Consider the following 25,774-nt stretch of genomic DNA (forward strand, 5'->3'; position numbering starts at 1 on the left):
GGTCTATAGCTTCCCTAATTTTCTCCAGCACAGATTACTGCAATGCCCTTATGTTAGGACTACCTAATACAACATTAAGACCACTGCAAATACTTCAGAACACAGCAGCTAGAATACTAACCGGAAAAAGTAGGAGGGACCATATAACAAACCCTAGCAGAGTTACATTGGCTACCAATTGAGCACAGAATTAAATACAAAACCCTATGTATCATTCACAAACTAATTTATGATGAGAAATCAGATTGGTTAAACACAGCATTACGGGTACACATTCCACACAGGAACCTCCGATCAGCAAATAAAGCACTCCTAACCATTCCATCAGTTAAATCAGCAAGACTGACACAAGTGAGAGAAAGAGCCCTATCACTAGCAGGACCCATAATCTGGAACACAATGCCTCCAGAGATCAGACTGCAAAGTGATCTCAAGACATTTAAGAAAAGTTTAAAAACATGGCTTTTTAACAAGCATTTTACAAAGAGACAGGAGAATAGAGAGAAATTATTCAGGAAAAGACAGAAAGGCACCGACACACAGTCCTTAAGACTGTACAGTAGATTAGTCTATGATTTCTACCCCACAATAAAGCATAACTAGAATACCATGGGGCAGATTTTAAAAAAATACGCGAGTGTGTACTTTTGTTCGCGCCTGGTGCGCGAACAAAAGTACGCTGGATTTTATAAGATACGCGCGTAGCCGCGCGTATCTTATAAAATCCGGGGTCGGCATGCGCAAGGGGGTGCACATTTGTGCAACCTGCGCGCGCCGAGCCCAGCGCGAGCTGCATGTTCCCTCCGAGGCCGCTCCGATTTCGGAGCGGCCTCGGAGGGAACTTTTCTTCGCCCTCCTCCCACGTTCCCCTCCCTTCCCCTACCTAACCCACCCCCCCGGCCCTATCTAACCCCCCCCTTACCTTTGCTCTCGTCGCCGGCAGCCCCGCTCCGTCCTCCGGTCCCAGGGGCTGGTCCGGAGGCCTCGACCACGCCCCCGGGCCGGCGCCACGCCCCGCCCCCGAAACACCGGGGCACGCCCTCGAAATGCCGCGTTGTTTTGGGAACGCCCCCGGACATGCCCCCGTCCCTCCCCTTTTCGAAAGCCCCGGGACTTAGGCGCGCGCGGGCCTTTTAAAATCCGCCCCAAAGTGTGATAAAACTACCGGTGTAAGTACCTTGGTACAATTGGTCATGAACTACCTCGCTAAATGACTATGTCTAATGATATATTGTAACCGAAACTTTGACGGCACCTGTTAGAATGTACTATTGTACACTTTTACCTACATTAAATATGTGCCTACATGTAAACCGTTGCGATGGTATTTAAGTAAGCAACGGTATAGAAAAGTTTTTAAATAAAAAATAAATAATTTCTCTTTTCATTTCACTGTCCATCTCACCATCTTGGCTAGGTGGACAGTAGGATACTCCTTTCACTATACTCTTACCCCAACACACAAGGGATTTCTACCCATAACGATTTGATTGTGCTTTTAGATATCTCGTGATATCGAACCGATAGTGCTTTATCGTGCAATAAATACTGTTTTAACGCACAGTAGAGCACTACTACGGCTTGATGTATCACCCAGCTAGTTTTTTTACAGGAAAACTGGCCTTATAAGATCATCACAGCTGTCTATCTAGACCTCTGTGTCTCCCCCCTTCCCCAATAACATTTTGAACCATTCATCCAATTTTATTTGTTTATGCCAGAGATAGTAGAGCATCCAGTGATTCCCTCCATATGCCCTAGATGCCTCCCGACACAGAATCCCTTTTTCTTTGACTTTCCTATAGGGAAACAGGTAAGTTCAATTAAAATCATAGTGAGGTCAGGGCACATGGTGCTATCATTGAGCTGTCCTATCCTTGGTTAGTGCTTATAAATCCCTGAATACATAGTTTGGAATATAGTAACGAGCCACCCAAGTCACCTCTCTAAAGAAATACAGTTGGCCCACCTAGTCTTTTTACTTTATTTACTGGTCATGCTGTAGACCCCAATTAATTTTTCACTTTCTCTTCACTTCTTCACTACTAGGGATCCTGTGTGCTTATCTCATACCTTGAATTCTGGTACTGGTTTTGCCTCCATCTCCTCCCTTGAGAGGCTATTCTGTCTGTCCATCTTCATCCAGGCATAACCCAAGGGGTCCACATTCAGCTGCTGAGTGGCTAGATAAGTTAGCTGGATATAGGTGTATCCGGCTAACGTTGGCCACGCTGCAGGCAGGTCTAGTGTTAGCTGGTTAAGTTCACCAGCTAACTCCGCTTCTTCCTGGAATGCCCACCACCCTCCCCAAGAACATTCCCAATGTATCCAGCTAAATTCTAGCCGGATAAGTCGCCAAATTATTGTGGCTAAGCCATTTAGATGGATAACTTCGGTTATCCGTCTAAATAGCTTTTGAATATCTATCCCTATATGTCTGGATAGGTTTGGCTAGACTCAAGGAAAAGAAACTATCAGGCATGAACAAATTTCTTTTTTTTTTTTTTAGAAGAAAATTTTATGTTATTTCATGAACCTCATTTCATGTTCTCTTATTAAAAAAGAAAAAGAAAAGTTGTAATCTCAGGGAGATTACATCACATCACATTGTGACATCACTGAGGATTTTTAAAGCTGCCCTGCTATTGGTTGGCATTAAGCATGCTAGAAGCTGCTGTCATAATTGGCATTGATGAGGTTGGAACTGGAGGCTGCCTGGGGAGGCAGGAAGACCAGTGCCTTAACTACCCAGCTATGCAGCAACCCAGGAAGAATGCAGGATCTCAGAAACCTGAGTGAGTTACTTGAAACGGAGATGCACCCATCCAATAGGGCAAATTCATAGTGGCAGACTGGGAAACAGTCTACCACTGCGCTGCTTCTATTTTCCACTATAGCTGTGTGCTTTTTCACCAGGTCCCCAGCAGCTCTATCTCCAGTATCTCTGTGCCTTCTGCAGCCAGCCGCTGAGCAGTAATGCTGATATCTTACGCTTCCAGTGCAGCTGCCATTAGCTGTAGTGGAAGCAGCCAGGACCACATCTTTCTCTGACCCTGGCCCTACATTTTAAACTGGACAGCAAAGATGATGCTGGGGAGGTTGTGCAGAAGCAGTATTTTAAAAAATATCTTGGCCGGTCGTGAGTAATATTTGTCATGGTGGGGTGAGAATTGGGCAAGGAGATCTGCAATGAAGCCTCTCTCTTTTTTTTTTTTTTTTTAAACAACCTCGCCACTCACCAGGATATCTTTTGAAGACATCTGGATAAGTGGCAGATTATCTGGCCACACCAGGCCTGATAACTTTAGACCTGCTCTGAAGCAGGTCTAAATTTATCCAGCTAACATAGCCACATATATCACATGTTCAGCTAAGTTAGTCAGATAACTTATCCCTTCCCACGAAATGCCCATTTTTTATCCAGTTAAATTATAGGCAGACAATGACTTATGCTAAATGGCTTTTGAATATTGATCTCTATCTTTATAATAATTGTCAAATATAGGATAATGGTGGGGGGGGGGTGGAGGGAACGGAGGCAGGCTGCACGGCTCAGCGCTCGCAGGCTGCCGATTTTGCGCAGCCTTGCACGCGCCGACGCCGGATTTTTGTTTGCGCCCGGTGCCTGTGTGTGCATAAATTTCGGGGGTTATGTAAATGGCCAAGCCTTACGCATGCCGCGCACATTTTACAACAGGCCTGGCCCTGGGGGCTTGGTCTGAGCGGGAAGGGCCTGGACAGTGCCATTAGCTGCTGTCCTGGGGAAGCGTGCGCTGGCAGTTGGCCAGTACGCAGAGTCTACCACTTCTCCAAAGGAACAGCAAGGTAAAAAACAAAAAAATTGTTATAGCTAGGAAAGGGTAAGGGGTAGGGGAGGAGAGGAGAGGAGAAAAAGTAGGAAGGTTAGGTAGGGGGATAGGGAAGTTCCCTCCCAGTCCGCTCCTTAATTGGAATGTACTGGGAGGGAACCAGGGAAGCCCTACTCGCGTTACCACGCATATTTTTCTAAAATCCCCCCACCTTGCCGCGCAGAGCAGGCCACCTGCCCGCACATGCGGACATGAAATCCGGTGCATGTGCGTGTGGGACCCATATTTTATAACATGCACATGCCAACGCGTGCATGTTGTAAAATAGCTGCAACCATGCGCGTGCGCCAGGAACCGCACGCACATGGATGCGCGTACTCCTTTCAAACTCTGCCTTTTATTGTTTTTGGTGACCTTCAAAATCTCTTCAGAATGAAGGTTTCTCCATATCATACGCTCCTATGATTGAAATTTATTTAACTTTTAGCTCCAGGTGATGATGTGTTGTGTTGCCTGCTTTCACTCCTGTTCTAGGTAAGGGAGAATTCCACTTTGATGACCGATCTTCCTCCGTTGAAGATGGCGTGGTTGATCTGCAGGGAAGTTTTAGCAGATCTATTTCGACCACAACGGGGGCTCTTTCTGGGGGGAATTGGGTTGGGGTTATTTTTTAATCCTTCTATTTGGGTTATTATTCATTCATATCAATACTTGGCAGTAACATACATATTTCAGGTTTATGATTCAAAATGTTCTCTGTCTCTGTCCTTTATCGCTAACTGGGGATGTGGATACTGGTTTGGGTCTGTCAAGGGTCAGCGTTGACTTTCTTATTTTGTTTGGTATTTAAGCTCAGATCCAGGACCTATACTGGATATCTTTTCCAAATTTTATACCTACCACTGGCCTACTTCTGAATAGCATCTATTAATGTTAAAGGGGTCGATTCTCCATTTAAGAGGAATTTTTTTAGTATTTATTTATTTATTTTATTTTTTAGAGAAATGGAAACCTTAGGGCAAATATAATATTTGAGCAAGATACTCACCTGAAAAGCAGGTATGAATACCTGCTTCGTTCTTCTAAGTACGCTCATCGCTTTTTCACACCCTGTTGTAAAAATGCTAAGGGGTAGATTTTCAAAGGGTTGCGCGCGTAAGATACACGCGCAATCCCCGAAAACCTCCCCCTGCCTCCCCCTGCGCGCGCCGAGCCTATCTTGCATAGCCACGGCGGCGTGCGCAAGCCCCGAGACGCCGTAAGTCCCAGGGCTTCTAAAAAGGGCCTGCCGGGGCCATGTCTGGGGTGTGGCGGCGGGCCGTGGGCGAGGCCGGAGGCGTGACAGTGGTCCAGGGGTGGGGCTGAGTGCTCTGGCACAACAGCCAGCCGAGGGCAGAGCAGGGAGCCAGCGGCACGTGCAAGTTACGCCTGCCAGAGGCAGGAGTAACTCCACGAAATAAGGTATGGGGGGTGGGGACAGAAAAAAAAAGTCCATCCAAGGCAGCTCCAATTTCAGAGCAGCCTTGGAGGGAACAGAGGCAGGCTGCTCGGCTCAGCGCATGCAAGTTGCACAATTGTGCACCCCCCTGCGCGCGCCAACCCTGGATTTTATAACATGCGCGCGGCAGCACGAGCATGTTATAAAATCGGGCATAGATTTGTTTGCGCCGGGTTGCGCAAACAAATCTGCGCCCTCATGTAAGTTTAAAGATTTGCTCCTAAATATATAGGTGTCAATACTATTCTCCGGGGATTTTATTTTTGGATTGTAAACTTTATGTAAAAGATTCAATGGGTAGGTACCTGCCAATGCAGATCTTAGTTAATGGCTCATCATATACTCTTGTTAATATATATGCCCCTAATAAACACCGGGGGATTTTTTTTTTTTAAGTCTCTACACCAATTATTGCTTACCTCTTGCCTTGGTACTCTAATACTTGGTGGAGATTTCAATCTGGTTAAATTCCCTACACTAGATACTTCCTCAGGTTTCACTTCAGTGTCTCATTTTCATAGGGAAAAATTGAAAGACCTCATGGAAGATTGGCACTGATTGATGTCTGGAGAACATTTTTTCCTACCTCTTGCTCCTATACTTTTTATTCCCAGTCTCACAACTCTCATTCGAAAATTGATTACCTCTTAATGGACAGGTCTGTTCTCAAAGTTACTAAAGCAGGAACTGAAATTACAGTCTAGTCTGACTGTGCCCCGGGGTGGTTGGATATTGCCTTTGATAACTATGAAGGAGAAAAAAATTTCTGGAGACTGAATGATTGCTAATAGATATCGATTACAATGCTGCTCTCTCCAACTATATTCAGGATTTCCTGAATAGGAATGATATTGGAGATTCCTCACCAACAGTCGTGTGGGATTGTCTAAAAGCTTATATACGAGGCCTCTTCATATCAAGGGCTTCCTATCAAAAAAAAAAAGGAAGGAACAAGATAGCGACATAAAATTCAGTATTTAACTGAGAAACACCAATCAGATGGTTCCAGGAAAACATTAACTATGTTTTCTTATGCCCATGAAGAGCTTAAAAGACTTGAGGCATCTAAACTAGCACATACTTTAAAAACTTGCTAAGCAAGAATAATTTAAAAGGTGGAGAGAAAGCAGAAAAGATGCTAGTCAATAAACTAAAGAAAATTACCTTCCAAAACCATATATTGATGATTAGTGATGACTCTGGTGCCATTTTAACTAACAATTCTGAAATTTTAAATAGATCTCTTCAATTTTTTGTAGATTTATTTAGAGTAGAAACTCATTTCCTCTGATATGACTGAAACCTATTTTCATGATTTATCGTTACCAACACTGACAGAGGACATGAGAGATGAGTTAAATAAAGAAATTTCTAGCCCGGATATTCTTTTTGCTATCGAGACTCTTAAAATAGGTAAGGCTCCTGGATCTGAGAGAATGTCTTCTAAATTTTACAAACAATCTGCACCGCTCATCATGGCACATCAGCAAAAAGTATTTAACTTTTTTGAGAAGTGGGGGGGTCATTACTTTCAGATTCGAATGTGGCCGGCATCACCATTATAGCTAATCCTGGCTGTGATCCTGCAGCCTGTGGGTCTTATAGACCAATCTCTTTAATTAACCTTGATCTCAAAAGTTTAGCTAAAATCCTTGCAAGCTGTCTTAATAAATGTATTGGACAACTTGTACATCAGGGCCAAGTGGGTTTTATACCAGGGAGAATGGCAGGGGATAACACATGTAAATTAGTAAATATTGGGATAGATTTTCAAAGGGTTGCACGCGAAACCCCCAAAAACCTACCCCTGCGCGCACAAGCCCCGGGACTTCAAGAAAGGGGCGGTCTGGGGGCAGGGCCGTGGCAGCGGTCCAGGGGCGGGGCCGAATCCTCCAGCACAGCGGCCTGTGCTGGGGGATGGCGTACCGGCAGCCAGCCGGCACGCTCAAGTTACGCCTGCCTCAGGCAGGCGTAACTTCGGAAACAAAGGTAGGGGGGGACCGAAATAAAAGTTCCCTCCAAGGCTGCTCTGAACGGGGAAAGCCATCTGGGCTCCCCTCGGGCTCGGCGCACGCAAGGTGCACAAGTGTGCACCCCCTTGAGCGCGCTGACCCCGGATTTTATAACATGTGCACGGCAGCACACGCATGTTATAAAATCGGGTGTACATTTGTGCACGCCGGGTAGCGCAAACAAAATGTACCCCGTGCGCGCTCCTCTAAAAATCTGCCCCATATTGTGGTGGGCCCATAGAGAAAATATAGACTCTATACTCCTCTATATCGATGCTGAAAAAACATTTGATATGGTGCATTGTCATTTTTGGTTTTCACTTTAGAGAAAATGGGTTTTGGCGGGTCTTTTCGCTCATGGATCCACAAACTTTATGATCATCCTAGGGCCCGTATTAAAGTAAATGGGGGGTATTCGGATTTGTTTTTAGTTGAAAGAGGTACTTGCCAGGGTTGCCCCCATCCCCCTTATTTGTCATTTTTCTTGAACCCATGGCTATTAAAATTCAAAACCATCCATCCATCTCTGGCTTTCGGCTGGGTTCACAAATGTTTAAACTTTGTCTTTTTGCTGATATCATGTTCACTATTACTGATCCACATACCTCTTTAACGGCTATAGAAAAAGAATTAAATGATTTTAGTAAAGTATCTGGCCTTAAGATTAACTGGGAAAAGTCTGAAATTCGCAATATTTCCTGTAGTCAAGATATGGAGTCTTCTTTATGATTAAACACCTGTTTAAATGGTCATCTAGTAAAATTATGTATCTGGGTGTATATCTAGGCAAATACCCAAAAGATTTGTCTTGAATTATCCCCTCCCCCCTTGCTTGATAATATATGGCAAAATTTGGAAAAGTGGAATCTGATATCTATTTCCTGGATGAGGAGAATAGCAGCTATAAAAGATGAATGTCCTACCGAGACTGCTCAATTTGTTCCAAACTTTACCTATCCCAATATCAAATAATATGTTAAAAACCTGGCAAAGAAAACTTTTTAACTACATTTGGAAAAGAAGACCTCCCTGGATTTGTAGACTAGTACTATATGCAGCCAAAAGAGATTGGGGGGGGGGGGGGGGGGGGGGGTGTGTCTCAGAGTACCAAATCTTTTGTGGTTCTATGCCACTACCCAACTACTGGCATAATACCCATAATACTAAACAGTGGATCACAATAGAGCAGTCTTGGATGAATAATATGCCCCTATCGGCTATTATTTGGCAGCTGAGACAAACTTGACCTCTTGTTAAGAACATGCCATACTGGGTCAGACCAAGGGTCCAGCAAGCCCAGCATCCTGTTTCCAACAGTGGCCAAACCAGGCCATAAGAACCTGGCAAGTACCCAAAAATTAAGTCTATTCCATGCTACTGTTGCTAATAATAGCAGTGGCTATTTTCTAAGTCAACTTAATTAATAGCAGGTAATGGACTTCTTCCCTGAGAACTTATCCAATCCTCTTTTAAACACAGCTATACTAACTGCACTAACCACATCCTCTGACAACAAATTCCAGAGTTTAATTGTGCTTTGAGTGAAAAAGAACTTTCTCCGATTAGTTTTAAATGTGCCACATGCTAACTTCAAGGAGTGCCCCCTAGTCTTTCCATTATCCGAAAGAGTAAATAACTGATTCACATTAACCCATTCTAGACCTTTCATGATTTTAAACACCTGTATCATATATCCCTCAGCCGTCTCTTCTCCAAGCTGAAAAGTCCTAACCTCTTTAGTCTTTCCTCATAGGGGAGCTGTTCCATTCCCTTTATCATTTTGGTCGCCCTTCTCTGTACCTTCTCCATCGCAACTATATCTTTTCTGTTTTATTCACCATTCCCTTTCTAATAATTCCCAACATTCTGTTTGCTTTTTGATTGCCGCAGCACACTGAACCGACGATTTCAATGTGTTACCCACCATGACGCCTAGATCTCTTTCTTGGCTGGTAGCTCCTAATATGGAACCTAACATTGTGTAACTATAGCATGGGTTATTTTTCCCTATATGCATCACCTTGCACTTATCCACATTAAAATGTCATCTACCATTTGGATACCCAATTTTCCAGTCTCAGAAGGTCTTCCTGCAATTTATCACAATCTGCTTGTGATTTAACTACTCTGAACAATTTTGTATCTTCTGCGAATTTGATTACCTCACTCGTATTTCTTTACAGATCATTTATAAATATATTGAAAAGTATGGGTCCCAATACAGATCCCTGAGGCACTCCACTGCCCACTCCCTTCCACTGAGAATATTGTCCATTTAATCCTACTCTCTGTTTCCTGTCTTTTAGCCAGTTTTTAATCCACGAAAGGACATCGCCACCTATCCCATTACTTTTTACTTTTCCTAGAAGCCTCTCATGAGGAACTTTGTCAAACGCCTTCTGAAAATCCAAATATACTACATCTACCGGTTCATCTTTATCTACATGTTTATTAACTCCTTCAAAAACGTGAAGCAGATTTGTGAGGCAAGACTTGCCCTGGGTAAAGCCATGCTGACTTTGTTCCATTAAACCATGTCTTTCTATATGTTCTGTGATTTTGATGTTTAGAACACTTTCCACTATTTTTCCTGGCACTGAAGTCAGGCTAACTGGTCTGTAGTTTCCTGGATCACCCCTGGAGCCCTTTTTAAATATTGGTTACATTAGCCACCCTCCAAGTCTTGTTATACTTTAAATACATAGAAAATGTGGAATGCTAAATTAGTGGGGACTAGGGAGTATTTTTATTTCACACAACTATTTCATAGCACTTCCTTTCCTCCTTGCATTCCAATTCAATCTTTTAAAATTTGGAAAGATTGTGGAGTTGTCCATTTGGAACACCTATGGGAGATGGGTCAGTTGGTTTCATTCGATAACATACAACGGACTTACCATTTTCCTCAATCTGAATTTTTATCCTACCAACAACTACATCATTTTCTTCATAGTATTAAAGTAAGATCCCATTTGGGACTTGGGAAATCTCTTTTTGAGGGGTTTTATTCCATGTCGAGTAAAACGAAAGGATTAATACCTAAGATATATATGTTATTTAATACTAAATCGAAGGATAAACCTGCTCACATTCAAGTCTGGGAAAAAGATTTTAAATGTGATATTTCAGATGGGGAATGGAATGCTATCTTCCTCAGGATTACTAAATCTTCTATTTGGTCCTGAATAGTGGAAAATAGTTATAAATTGTTATATAGATGGTATTATACTCCTGAAAAACTACATAATTTATATCCAAATCTCAGTGGTCTTTGCTGGAAAGGATGCCTGGTGGTGGGTTCTTTCCTTCATATATGGTGGGACTGTCATATTATTTCTTTGTATTGGCAGCGAGTGCTAATTTATCTCAGATTATTTCTGATATGATTTGGATTTTAGCTGGAAGTTGTTTTTCTTAATTGTCCTGCTCCTTGTGAGAGTTTTGCCTGCCAGTTTCTGATTAAGTAGATCTGCACAGCAACTCGGATTGAGATTACGAGCTTTTGGAAACAGAAGGAAGCTCCACCTTTGCAAAGGGTGTTTTCTAGATTGGACATTGTATGTACCGTGAGTAAATTAACCGCCACTAAATACCATACATGTAAGAAATTTGATTTGGTTTGGGGGCCCTATATGTGTTAGAGAGAATCTAATCGATATTGATTCAAACACATGGGCCTACACATGTGTCTTATTATTTATCTTTATTAACTTGGAATCACTAGTAGGCCTCATCAATAGACTTTGCTGAGTAAAGAAGGGTTGCAGGGAGGGATGGATGGAATTGGGGAAATAACTGCAAAATATTTGTTTCCAGTTTTGTTACAACCAGTATATACATAATACAGATAATAAAGTATTATTCTATACTCTGACAATAAAATTGTTAATTATATTAAAAAAAAAAAATAGTCTTGTTGCTTCGATGCATTACAGATTCTGCCAATTTGCCTTTGTAACAAAGATGTAAAAACCCTGGATAGGCTTTTATTAGAATTTATTTAGGCAGGCAAAAAAACAAGAATTACACTCCAGAAGTTGAAAAATGATTGGAAGAAGGGGGGGGGGGACGACTTGATCTCCCTGATATAGAGATGTACAATCTTGCGAGTTTATTGCGCATTGTACAAGATTAGTTGTATGATGATCCTACATATTCAGATATTGAGAGTGACAAAATTATGACTTCTGATGTGGATATGCATTATGTTCTACCCTCGGGGCTGCCTGGCAATGTGTGGATTGCACCATTGCGATGGGCATGGAAGAAATTGGCAGCTCTTATGAAGTTGAATAGTAATTATTCCCCTACTTACCCATACAGGGAAATCCAGAGTTCTCCCCAGGGTCTCATTCACGGACATTTTTCATTTGGAAAAGACAGGGAATTGTTACTCTTCAACATGTGTTGACAGAGGACGGGCGTTTGCTATCATTTCAACAACTGAAAGATCAATTTAGCCTGCATGACTCCGATCTTTTTTCTTATTTACAATTGAGACACTATGTTTCTTCTCTGCCTAAAGAGGTATTAGATATGGCTAAGGTAGAACTGGCAGACAATGTTTTCCAGGTAGAGCATACCAAACTCATTTGCATGGATACATAAAAGATTACAGAAGATGAACAGGTTAATTGGGTAAAATCACTGGGAGAAATGGAGATTTCTCTCTTTCCCAGGGTGGGCATGCTTTCCAGTTTTCAGCACTTGAAGTCTGTTTCTTCAAATGTGCATCTTAGGGAACTAGAATTTAAATTTCTTCATAGAGCTTATATCACACTGGCAGTGGCTCATAAGGCATGAATTACACTTGGAGGATTGCCCAAAATGTTTATAGAAGACAGGATCTCTCACCCATGTGTTTTGGACTTGTCCAACTATTACAAAATTTTGGAAAAAGATTTTAACTTACTTGGAGGGTATCCTGGCTTTTAGAATTCCTATGGAACTGAAAGTGGTGTTATTTGACATAGGCCTTCCCATTTGTGTGCAGAAAGGAGGAGATAGACTTTTGGTGCGAAAAGCCTTGGTACAGGGGAAATGTTCTATTTTGTTGCAATGGAAGGAGAAAGAGCCTCCATTTTGGCAATGGAGAAACGCATTGCATAATATGATGCATATGGAATCAATGTCCGCACATGCGTCCCCCACTTATATAAAGAAGTTCATGCTTATCTGGGATAAATATATTCAGAGTCTTTCTGGTAGTTTGTAGATAGCACAACTCATATTTCACAATCCCATATTGGGTTTGATACTGACCTGTATGTTATCTGTGATACTTGGGGAGTCTGAGGGAAGGGTCAAGGGGAACTTGGGAGACTAGGAGTTCCATGTTTTTTTTATGATCATGAACTTGCTCGTCTGGGCCAGAGTAAGCCATTCAGTTGAATTCTGTAGAAAATGATGTTATGCTTAGCAACAACCAATGTGGAGGGAAGAGATTTATTTTTTGGGGTAGAGAAACAAAAGGAAAATGGAAGCAACAATGATTGAATTGTACCATGACAAACTCACTGACTTAATTGTTAAGCAGGCTTTTGGATGCCTCATTCTTGTATGCTGTTTTGTGCAGTTTGTACTCAACTCTTTAATAAAGAAATGTAATCTAAATTGCATTATATGACCTTTAAAATATCATTGCATGGTAAAATTAATGTGGTTCATTTTGAAAGCAGATTATGGAGTTCTGTAGTGTTTCAAGTATGGAAATTAACAGCTTCAGGCATTACTTGCAGATTGAGAGTTATTGATGTGATTTTCTTTTACTTTGTTTTATCGCTTCCTTTACTGTTTCTATTTTAAATAATGATTTTAGCTATTTTTAGTCAGATTTTTTATTTGTATTGATTGATTTGATGTAATTTTATTCTAATCTATTCTTATTGTTTTTATAGTATTAATATGTTAACCGTAGAGATAGAGACATGTTCCCTCTATAACAGTATAGAAAAGCTGTATAAATAAATACAATAAATAAATTACTTAAAACATACATTAGCATTTGTATTATTAATCTTCATATCCTTTTTTAAAACAGATTGCTTTATAAGTCTGGAGTAGTTACAGTGAGTAAAGGAGAGTTGTTAGTTACCTTGCCTTCTGTGTCCATAGGGGTTGGAGAAACAGCTGAAACTGAACAATTCCTGTAGTAGCCGTCAGCTAACAGCAGAGACTAGAAAGACAGTGGAAGCTCAGGAGACTAAGAAGAAATTGCAATTAGAAATTAATTTGCTTCAACAGAAAATTAAGGTATTGCTGCTCACATGAGATACTCAATTGGGTGTTTCCTTTTGTATTAGCCAATTGTAGCACTTTATTTATTTTCCTAATAGCAGCATCGAAAAAATGTTTTCTTTCCTATACTTTGCCTATTGGAAAAGAATCCTGTCCTTTCATATCCCATATTTTGAAATCTTTATTAAAAACGTATACCAAGTGATGTACAGATAAACAATCATAAAAGCATGAGGCTTACATAAAGACATCTAAATGGAATAGCCATTCTTATATACTGCTCATACTCTAGAAATGCCCAGGGTTACCTAGAAAAAAGGTTTTCTATGCCTTTTAAATAGCCAAGTTTTAAACAATGTCTTGAAGGTCTTCATGCTGTCGGCCAAGCACAATGCTTCTGGAAGAGAGTTCCAGAAGGTGGGTGCCACAACCAAGAAAGCACAGTCTTGTACTACTGTGCCTGGCATGTTATAGAGATTAAATATTCAACAGTCCCCTCTGTGATGACCTTAATTGGTACGTCGGGCAATAGACATGCAACAGTGCATTGACAAAGCTTTTTAGGCATTACTAAAATTAAGTTATTGGAACAGGTTCCTGCCTTTACAAAAAGATGAGTTTGCTATTTTATTCTCTCTGCAGTCTGCCTGTGAGGGAGTGTACAGAAAACTCCCGCAGACTACCTTAAAGAACCGGGCACAGCTGTCTCACCCAGCTTTCCTTGAGACCCACAGGGAATCCTGGGTGAAGGGAGGAGCCCTTCATCACAATATAAGACCTCAGGGCCTAGAAGGGTTAAAGTGGGCCCCAAGCAACAGACAGAGACCCACCATAGGAGAAGACCTGCTATGTTTAACATTTGAGAGGGACATTAGGCAAGTCCCAACCTTAAACAAAGCAGGTCTTAAAGTCAAGGTGAGCTGCCTCCATTAATTGTTTTGGTTTGCACTATGCTGTAATTGTGAGAGACCAGAACTCTAAAGACAAACTGCCTGTTTTTGTTTTGCTATGCACATTTCTCAATTTCATTGTAAATAAACTGCACTTAAGGAACAGCCAAAGTCTGCATCCTTTTTCCTCTGGCAGTTCCCAAGCCGCTACCACTCGAATTACCACATATGGTGTCAGCAGTGGAATTTCTTGCCTAAGCAGGAAGCACAGAAGACCCCATAGCTGCAGCAAGAGAAGAATGAAAAAAAGAAAAAAAAAAAAAATCGCTGCAAAGTTTTTTATTTTTTTTCCTGGGGCCTCCCAGTTCCACTCCCCCAGCTTTGTACAACAGATCAAGGGGGCTATCCCCACCTGTATAGTCACAGGTCAAGTAGTGAGTAAGGGTTGGATAGGCCAGCAAGTTTTTTTTTGTTTTTCCCCCACTCTCCTATTCCCGGAGATGTACGTAACTTGGAGGCAGCTCAGTAAGCAGGGAAGATGGAGCAGATGATCCAAGACCTTGCTACTGGCCAGCAGCAATTAAAAAATGCCCTGCAAATGCAAATAAATCAGCAGCAGGCATTGCGAGAGCAGGTAATGCAGCAGCAAATGGTTCTAATGCAGAAAGTCCAAGATGCACAAATGTCCGTAACCAATCCACCTTTGGTGTCACCGACACTCCTTAAGATGAACCCAGGAGAAGACTCAGATTGCTTCTTGAAAACTTTGAATGCACCTTTGGCCAGAGGATAGGTAGGCTGCCTTTTTGGGTAATCTACTCACCAGGGTTAGTCAAGATGCCTATCAGACAGCTAATTTGGTACGGAGGGCCACCTCCCCAGAAGTCAAGGCAGCCATTCTAGGGAGAGCAGGGCTCACCGCAGAAGCCTACCAACAGTGATTTTGGTGGGGAAAACCCTAGGAACCTATTCCACAGGCTTAAATATGTCACCTGGAAGTGGTTGTACCCAGTAGGGAAAACTGGAGTGGAGGGAGCCAAAGTGGTTCTGCTGGAACAGTCCCAGGACAGCCTTGATCTTCCCATGCAGCAGTGGTTTTGCTGACCCCCGAGCCTTACTGTTGAAAAGACCCTGGAAGTAGCAGAGGCTTATCATCAAGTCCAGACCATGTCCAAATTGCCACGTTTCTGAGTGAAGTTTCTCAACTTGGATGAAGTCTCCTCTCAGCAGCACAGGTCTGGCTGGAGTTTTCATCTCACCTGCAACTCTCAGTTGGACCACCATGCTTCAGTTGTGGTGAAAGGGGCCATTTCACAAGAGACTGTGCCCACAGGGAAGATGAGGCAATGGACATTAATGCTGTGACCTCACACTTTTGTAACTTTGTGGATGTCTCCAGCCAGGGAGTTTCTATGTTTGTGATCTCATTTGAGCTAGATAGTGTTCCACACAAGCAGAAGTAGACTCTGGGAGTATAAAATTCACTCTTTCGGAGGGACTTGGTGAAGCAAGTCCAACTTGACTACAAGGTAATAACTCTGGCATGCATCCACAAGGACCATAGACAATATTCAACAAGCTAGGTACGAATGAAGACCCTAGCCAGCCAACATCTAGTTGAGATGGGCGTACTCCCTTAAGAACATAAGAAATTGCCATGTTGGGTCAGACCAAGGGTCCATATCAAGCCCAGCATCCTGTTTCCAACAGAGGCCAAACCAGGTCACAAGAACCTGGCAATTACCCAAACACCAAGAAGATCCCATGCTACTGATGCAATTAATAGCAGTGGCTATTCCCTAAGTAAACTTGATTAATAGCAGTTAATGGACTTCTCCAAGAACTTATCCAAACCTTTTTTGAACCCAGCTACACTAACTGCACTAACCACATCTTCTGGCAACAAATTCCAGAGCTTTATTGTGCGTTGAGTGAAAAAGAATTTTCTCCGATTAGTCTTAAATGTGCTACCCTACCCAGTGATCATTGGACAGGACTGTCCAAACTTCAAGTCTCTCTGGAACCAGCTTACAACAGGTTTGACTAACCACAACCATGAAGAATTAGAGTTTCCAGAACTCTTTCCTTCAGAGGATCCTGATCTTTTTCATAAAGACTCTGAGACTCCTAAAAGACAATGCCGACAGGACAAATACAACTATGCTGCTAATTTAGAGGCAGCTGGGGAGAAGGGTTCAGAGTCGGAGGGAGAACAACCACCACCCAGAATGTCTTATCTGGTCCCTTGGAAACTGGGGTTGATCCAGGCTCAGAGGAATGATGAATCCTTTAAGTGGGCCCAGGAGCATATACAAAGGGTGAACAGAACGCTAGTCCCAGGAGCACAGCTTACAGATCCAGATTCTCCCTATTTTGTGATAAAAGGGGATTTACTTTATAGAGTCACAAATGGAAGTGTGGAAGGGGAAATGATAGAATAACTTCTGGTTCTTAAACCCTCTCATCAGCAGGTCATGCAGTTAGCACAGTCACTTTCTAGAGGGTCACCTGGGGAGGAAAAGACCTGGAAAAAGATACTGGCACAATTCTATTGGCTGGGCCTTCATAATCAGGCACAGTTGTATTGCCAGTCCTGCCCTATCTGCCAGCTCACAAAGCCTACCGGAGTACAGGCAGCACTTCTCATATCAATGCTTATAAAGAAAACCCCTTTTGAAAGAGTGGGCAAGGTTCTTGTGGGCCGCTAGAGAGATCAACTCGAGGAAATAAATACATTCTGGTCATACTGGACTATGCCACAACATATCTGGAGCCAGTGCCACTATGTAATATGAAGACCCCCAATGGTGGCAACTGCCTGTGAGATAGTGCCCCTAGTGTTCCCTTGTTTACCTGTGCAGGACCAGGCTAGATGCCTGGTCCACCTTAGATCCACTAAGGAGAATATGCTCTGTGAACGGGATCCTGCGGGGCAGATAGAGCTCAGAGGGCGTAACCAGAGACTGGGGAATAAGAGGTGAGATCCAGGTGGGGATAACCAGACCAGGCCCAGGTCTACAGGAGGAAGGCAGCTTCTAACACTGTCCAAACACTGAGCTAAGGTGAAGCTGAACTGTGAATACTGAGGGAAGCAATACTGAACAGTTAATAAAGAGTACACTGTTCTGAAGGGAAGACTGTCTACTGTTATGCATGTGTGAAGCTGTAATAAAGTTATACTGTTGTTTTTTTTTGAAATTTTTTATTTAATCTCTTACAACATAAAGATACAACATATCGTCAGGAGAAGAACATTCAACTGCACGGACAGTATAACTTCATAACCTCAGAGGAAGAACATTCAACTACATCGACAGTGTAACGCAACCATTTGCACCAGTGTACAGATAATACGCTCTTTACAATGTCAATTGTTACATTCTCGTGTACCCAAGTATAATAAACTGTTTCCGAACATCAACATGTGTGTCGTGTTACTTCGAACTTCTCCCCCTGATTTTATCCCCCTTTTAGTCCCCCCCCCTACCTCCCACCCCACCCACCCCGTCGTCCATATTACGCTACACCAAGCAGACTCACAGTCCGCAGATTGTCACTACTGGTTACTACTGTGTGTGTTTCCAGCCTCGGTACGGTTCCCAAATAGCATGGAATTTATTGACCCGGTCATGTGTGACTGCTGTCAGATATTCCAACTGATAAACTCTATCCAATCTTGATAAAACCTGAGTCAGGCTAGGCACGGTATCTCCTTTCCATTTAAAGGCAATTTCACACCTGGCGGTTACAAAGATATACAGGGCAAGTCGCCGCTGTGTTTCGCCTCCAAATCCCCCTGTCAGGCCAAGCAAACATCCCTTAGGGTCGAGCGGAACAACTACCCCCAATAAGTTGGACATAAACCGTGTCACTTCGGTCCACAACCCCTGGATTTTGTTGCACAGCCACCACATATGGTAGAATGTTCCCTTCTCGCCACACTGACGCCAGCACTGGTCACTGAACTGGGGTTGTATACAGTGCATTCTTTCCGGCGCCATATACCACCTGTACATCAGTTTATAACCGTTCTCCTTCATAGAAGCAGAAATAGAGCCCCGCCCCATATTCATATGGCATTGATCCCATTCTTCATCCGAGAGAGGTGCACCCAAATCCCTTTCCCACTTAGTTTGATACCCCATCTTTACCTTAGGGCCACTATTAATAAGCATATATATGCGAGAAATGGGCTTAGAGACCGGTTTAGCCTGTTCACAAAGCGACTCATACAGGGTTTTGCCCTGCGCCCAAGCACCAGGAGCCCCTTCCGACCTGAGGAAATGGGTAATTTGTCGATAGGCATACAAGTCACTTGGTGTGAGGTCATACGTATCTTGAAAGTCAGTGGCTGGGATCAACTGAGACCCATGAAAGAATTGACCCACAGTAGTGACCCCTAATTGTCGCCATCTCCGAGCAAAACCTGGATTCTGCCCCGGTAGAAACCGAGGGTGCAGTAAAAAAGTAGTAAGTGGATATATGCTCTTGTGTCCCATGATGCGCCCCCTCCATTTCCCCCAGTGTCGTAAAACCGTTTGTGTGAACGGCGTGAGTGTCTTGAGTGTACCCTTTCCCATGTCCCGCCACCAAACCCGAGCAGTTAATGGTACAGGCATGCGCTATGACCACCCACGGTTTGGGGTTACTCTTTAGGTGCCAACTAATAATTACGCCTAACAAGATGGCCGAGTAATACCATTGGAGATTTGGGATATTGAGGCCTCCTCGGGCCTTATCTTTATATAAAATATTGCGTGAAACCCTAGGAGGTTTCCTCTTCCAGATAAACTGAAAGAGTTTTCGTTGCCATATTCTCATGGCCCCAGCCGGGATCGCTACAGGGAGCGTTTGGAACAAATAACAAAAGCGGGGCAAAACATTCATCTTGATTGCTGCCACCCTCCCGAACCAGGATAAGTCTGACCTATCCCACCTGCCTAAGTCTTGTTGAATACGGGTCAGTAAGGCATCATAATTTAAGCTATATAAATCAGCCAAGTGCGTCCCTATTTTGACCCCTAAGTACTTTATGGCCTCTCTAGCCAGTCTAAAAGGCAACGTACTCCCCAACGCTGCATACTGGTCGGTAGGCAACGAAACATTTAGTAATTCAGATTTATCAGCATTAACTTTAAAACCCGATATTCTACCAAATATACGCATTTCCTCCAACAGAGGCTTCAGAGAGACCTCCGGTTGGGCGACTGTAAATAACAAATCATCAGCAAAGAGCGATAATTTATAGGATACATCCTTGACGGGGATGCCCCGGATATCTGAGTGCCCTCTAATACGCTCCGCAAACGGTTCTAATGATAGGGCAAATAGTAACGGGGAAAGAGGGCACCCCTGCCTCGTGCCCCGTCTCACCTCGAAGGGATCAGAGTAAGCCCCATTTATTTTAATTCTGGCATGTGGATTCCCATATAATTTCGCAATCCAAGTGATAAAATGATCCCCCAAACCCATCGCCTCCATGACCTTGAATAAATAAGGCCAGTGGACCCGATCAAACGCCTTTTCGGCGTCAACAGTGAGTAGGACAGCAGGAATACGATTAGTCTGGGCCCACCACATCAGTTCCTCCACCCGTCTCACATTGTCGGACGCCAGGCGTCCTGGGATAAACCCCGACTGATCACTATGAACCAGCCCTGGTGCAACCCTCCCAAGCCTGACAGCCAAAGCTCTCGCCAAAATCTTCATATCTATGTTAATCAATGATATAGGGCGGTAGGAGCCACACAAGGTATGATCCCGTCCCGGCTTGGCCAATATCGTAATGCCCGCCGTATTGGACTCACGGGAAATTCTGCCATCCCCGCGTAATGCATTAAACATGGACACTAAAGTAGGTGTCAATTCCAAGCAGAAAGTCTTATAGAATTTCCCAGTTAGCCCATCCAGGCCCGGGGCCTTCCCCAGCTTAAGATCTTTGATAATGAGGGATATTTCCCCCTCTCTAATCTCGTCATTAAGCTGAGTTCTCTGGTCATCTGGCAAAACAGGAAGCGGTATGTCCCCGAGATACTGGTCAAGCTCTGCCGGTGTACACAACTGCTCCGAATCATATAGGGTTCGGTAAAATGTGTTGAAGCATTGCCCTATTTCCTGCTGGGTATATACATAATGACCCTGGGGCCCCTTGATCTTAATAATATTAGATTGCGCTTCTCTTTCTTTTAGCTTCCTGGCCAGTTGCCTCCCTGCTTTATTGCCCCATTCATAATGTTGCTGCTTAAATTTCTGTAACAAAAAGGCTATCCGATCTTTATCTAGGGCCTGTAGCGCCCCTCTAGCCTCCCCCAATTTCCCCAGCAGGCCCAGGTCCAAGGTACGCTTATGTTGCAGCTCCAGACGGGCTATTTTGTCCATTAGCAAGCACCGCTCCCTATCCCTCTCCTTTTTCACATACGAGGCTCTCGCTATAAAAAGACCCCTCATATAAGCCTTCAAGCTATCCCATAAGGCACCCAGGGGGACCTCCCCATTATCGTTGATTTCGAGATATTGAACCAATTTAACCTTTAGTGTATCCACGAATGGCTTATCGTCCAATAACCAGTCGTTCAACCGCCAGAACCTTACCCCCGCTTGTGGGCTTCCCAGGTATAGCTTAATCCAAATCGGGGCGTGGTCCGTCCAAGAGATAATGCCAATATCCGCATCCCTTATAATGCCCACCATATCTCTATCTACTAGAAAGTAATCTATCCTAGAGTAGGATTGATGGGGCTTGGAAAAGAAAGTGTAGTTGCGGGACGTAGGGTTGCGAAGCCGCCAAATATCCACCAAGCCCCTGTCAGCTATCAAGTGTTTTAGGGCATGCCTGATCTTCTTACTCCCCACACCTCCCCGTCCCGTATTGTCTAAATAAGGGTAACAAGTGAAGTTAAAATCACCCCCCACCACTAAGTGCCCTTCCGCCCATTCACTGAGGACTGTAGACAGTTTATTAAAGAATGAGGACTGGTCCGTATTCGGGGCATATACATTCATTAAGGTAAACAGCACTTCATTAACTTTAGCCTTCACTAGAATGTATCGTCCCTCAACATCCCTGATCACGGACACAATATCCACAACCATAGCTTTGGCAAAGAAAATTCCCACACCAGTATATTTTTGTTGCCTTGTCGCTGCAGCATGATACACCTGAGGGTACTCTGCCGAAGTAAGCAAACGCTCGTAGCGTTTCCTGATATGGGTTTCTTGGCTGAAAATAATGTCAGCCTTTAGTAAGGCCATATCCTTAAACAAAAGCTGCCGTTTATGATAAGTATTTAGGCCTTTCACATTCAGGGATGCGATGTTTAACACCCCCATACTGGCAATAAAGGAAGCTGAGCAACAGCTGCACGAAAGGCCCCCCGTCTCAAAAATTGCAGGTGACCTAGAGTCACGTAACCAGTGGTGTACCATCCGCTATATGGAACAACATTTTCCCCCCCATTCCCCCCACCCCCCGTCCCACCCTTCCAACAACCACTCTCCACCATGTGGTTCAATTCCCTGAGAGAGCTGACATCGCCCACCACTCTGAACCGTACTCCCCTCCGCCCCCCCCTCATCCCTGTAAAGGAAAATACATCTCCCCTAAGCGTAAATATACATTATTATGCAAAGGTAAGCAAAATGAAGCAAAACCTCTCCCGCTTCAACCTCCTTGATAACAATACTAATAACATTCTATGGCCAACTTATCAGGCAGCACGCAAGGCTGCAGAACTGGGCTTCCCAGACCGCTCTGAGAGCCAAAACTCACTGGCCTGCAACTCCCGAATTGCCCCGGCAGCATGTAACTGTCTCACCCACATCTGCCCCCAATGTCTTATCCAGGTGCTTCAAGGTCGGTAGAGCCTCCCGATCTCCAGCTTAGTCGTCCTCTGCCCATGTCCACTCTCTGCCATCTGGGTCTTTGGCCACCACGCGAACCTCCTTCCCCGGGCTTGTCCAGACGCTCTGGTAAGGGTGGATCCGGAAGTCCAGTCGCACGTAGTATATCCTCCGCTTCCATGACGTGATGGACTCTGGAGGTTGCTCCCCAAATAGCAAACTGTAATCCGAAGGGGAATAGCCATCTGTATCTGATGTTGTGGGCTCTCAGGATTTGAACAACATCACGAAAGGCCCTCCTCTTCTTTATAGTGGAAATGGCTAAATCCTGGAAAATGTCAATTTTATGACCCTGCCAAGTGACGGTGCCCAGAGATCTGGCCGCTTGCGCCACTTGCTCTTTCACCAAAAAGCTATGGAAACATACTACTATGTCTCGAGGCAAGTTATTGCGGGGAGTACCATAAACCCTGTGGGCTCGCTCCAGCACTACCTCCCGGGGTCGCTCCGCTGTACTCTCTGAATCCAGCAGCTGAGAACAAATACTTTGCACTGTCTTTGCACAGTCCCTGAATTCCTCTCCTTCTGGTATGCCACGAAACCGGAGGTTTACCCTCCTTGCCCTGTTCTCCAGATCTTCCACTTGGCGCTGTAAATCCTCCTGCAGTTCTTTATCCTTCCCCTGTTCTTCCTGCAGCCTTTCCAGCTCCGTCTGCGTCTCCTGCAGCCCCACCTCCGCTTCATCCACTCTGTGTCCGATATCCTGGACCTCTTTTTGAATGCCTGCAAACATGGCCCCCAGCTCCTCACGGTAGCGAGCCATATCTCCCCTCAGCTCCTGGAACCACAGCCTAAATTCCTGCCTGGTTGGTACCTCTAATGCGCCTTGCTCGTCGCCGTTCCCCGCCAACACCTCCGGGGCTTCCGCAGGTTCACGTGCCGGCGCCATCTTGGTTCCCTCCTCGCTGTTCAGGGCCGCTGCTGTAGTTGCCGCTGCGAAGGAGAAGCGGTTAAGATCGGGCTTTTTCCGCGGAGTAGCCATCCCTTTCAGCTGGCGATTCAAATGTGCCTAATATGGAGAGGTTTTGTCCTGCGGAGCCCGCGATGATGAGGGATTGCTTGCGGCGGAGGGGAGAGCACAGAGTTCAGGCGACCATCGCTGCGGGTGACGTCACCGCTCTCCAAGTTATACTGTTTTAAGCAAGGCTGGAACCAGCCTAGTTTGGCTACAGGCCTGTGGGAATCAACACTCTTTGCCACGCCGCCCTAATGAAGGTGTTTTCATGATTTGGGTTGCCCAAAGAGATCCTGACAGATCACAGTACCCCTTTAGTCTCCAAGGTCATGAAATAACTTTGCACCTTGCTTAAGGTAAAAACTCTGCGGAACTCAATGTACCACCCGCAGTCTGATGGCCTGATCAAGCACTTCAATCAGACGCTCAAACAAATGTTGAGGAAACTTGTGAATGAAGTTGGCAAGAACTGGGACACATTACTCAGCCTGCTACACCAGTCCAGACAAGTGGAAAATGCCAAAGCACATCTAACCTGCTGGGGAGAAAGTACTGTAAGTCTTCTCTGAGTTCACTAGCCCCATAAGCTGAGTCTTCCTCAGCAAAAAACATCCAATCTATAGTGCTTAGAAAGGAAAATGTAACGACCACCATGTGGCTGCCTTACAAATATCCTCTGGAGCAATGGACATTGCCTCTGCCCAGGAAGAAGATTCTCCTCCAGCTGTTGGTTGCTGGTTCCCATCTGCTAGTCACTCCTAGATGACAGGTGTGGGACCCTACCTCCCTTATCACAACTCACACTTACTCTCCCAGCTCCACATCCCCCTCCCCCCTCCTGCTCTGATACCTCCACCCACCTTCTTTTCTTCCTCCTAATCTCATCCTCTACCTTCTCCTCTGTCTACTCACTAGCTCCTGCTCTCCCTGACCATTCCCTGCTCCCTCTCTGCCTCTTCTTCTTCTTCACATATGCCAGTTTCTTCCTGCGCCATCTCCCCTTCCTGGCTACACTCCACAACCCATGCACCACATTCCTATCCTCTGTGCCGACCTGGCACACTCATCCACTTTCTTATTCACATACTCTGTCACATTCCATTCCCTCCACAGCCAAAGACACCCACTCTGCACTTTCAGCAATTTAAGCTCAAAAGTGGACAATAGCAAAGAGACAAACACAGACCAACAACTGGATGCACTCTAAAGAACACAAAAAGACAAAAAAGTTGGGAAACAGGAAGGCAAAAAATAATCACCACAAACTCCTACACCTAGAAAACCTCGAGTGCCTTGGCCAGAGCTCACCTACACCACCCGGCACTGACAAAATGGCCTTGGAAGAAGCTGCCTTTTATTTTCCTGAAAGGAGGAGTGTCCAAGAAAACTGATGGAAGAAAACCAAGATTAGACGCCACAGTCTTTTTCAAAAGTTTATTGACGTGGAGACGTATGTATTTTAAAAGCCTGACTCTGGCCGAGTTTCGCCGTTAACAAACAGCTGCCTCAGGGGCTCAATTTGATTAGGACTCAAGTTGAAACTAGTGTAATCTGGACAATTATGATCCGCTATGAGATTGATCCTTCCTTTTTTATATGAAAAACATAATCTTGTTGATGTGATGTATCTGTTGGATTCCCACTCTGGCATCACATCTATCAAACTCTGCGGTAACACCAACTTCTACTCGCGTTCCAATGCTAGTCTCCACTCTGCCTAGCAGAGAGACGATACATCACATCAACAAGATTATGTTTTTCATATAAAAAAGGAAGGATCAATCTCATAGCGGATCATAATTGTCCAGATTACACTCGTTTCAACTTGAGTCCTAATCAAATTGAGCCCCTGAGGCAGCAGTTTGTTAACGGCGAAACTCGGCCAGAGTCAGGCTTTTAAAATACATACGTCTCCACTTCAATAAACTTTTGAAAAAGACTGTGGCGTCTAATCTTGGTTTTCTTCCTGACGGCTTCTTAGACCGCCTACCTTCGTGTTTTTTGGGACCCAAGAAAACTGATGGACATCTGTGCACCACAGGTCTAACTAGATCACTTCAATCAACCAAGAAGGAACACTGCAGCATTTTTCAAAATTAACGCTGTTTTTTACCACCATTTCTACTGCGGTTTTCTGCATTTTAGTTTTAACTCTAGTTTTAGTGCACTTTTTGGACTTACCACGGATTTTTTTACCCCGGCTTTATTTGCATACAATTAGTTTACTGCATCATACTGGGTCACGTGTTTATAACATGCATGGTAAGTGAAAACGCTAAAATTTTACTCCTGTTTTGCTCAGGTTTTATTATATTGGCCCCTCTGTTATATGGTCCCTGGTCAAAAACAGTAACTACTTAGACTGGATTAAGTAAGTTGGTAGGAGGACACAAAGTAGGGGTACTGCTTCCCCCCCACCCCCGGTTAATTGCAAATCGAAGGCCCAAAAGGAGCCCAAGGAAATTGGGCTCCTT

General features: G+C 44.1%; 1 protein-coding gene across 5 annotated transcripts in view; it reads left to right on the forward strand.

Annotated features, from left to right (window-relative positions):
* LCA5L (lebercilin LCA5 like) overlaps positions 1-25,774 on the forward strand; it is a 71,404-nt gene that overhangs the window by 28,693 nt on the left and 16,937 nt on the right. For all 5 annotated transcript variants that reach the window (XM_029578258.1, XM_029578256.1, XM_029578257.1 and 2 more), the window contains one exon: positions 13,434-13,571. In XM_029578258.1, the coding sequence (XP_029434118.1) occupies positions 13,434-13,571 (138 nt within the window). The remainder of the gene's footprint in view (positions 1-13,433; positions 13,572-25,774) is intronic.

The sequence above is a fragment of the Rhinatrema bivittatum genome, chromosome 15, assembly GCF_901001135.1.
Source record: "Rhinatrema bivittatum chromosome 15, aRhiBiv1.1, whole genome shotgun sequence".
Classification (NCBI taxonomy): Eukaryota; Metazoa; Chordata; class Amphibia; order Gymnophiona; family Rhinatrematidae; genus Rhinatrema; species Rhinatrema bivittatum.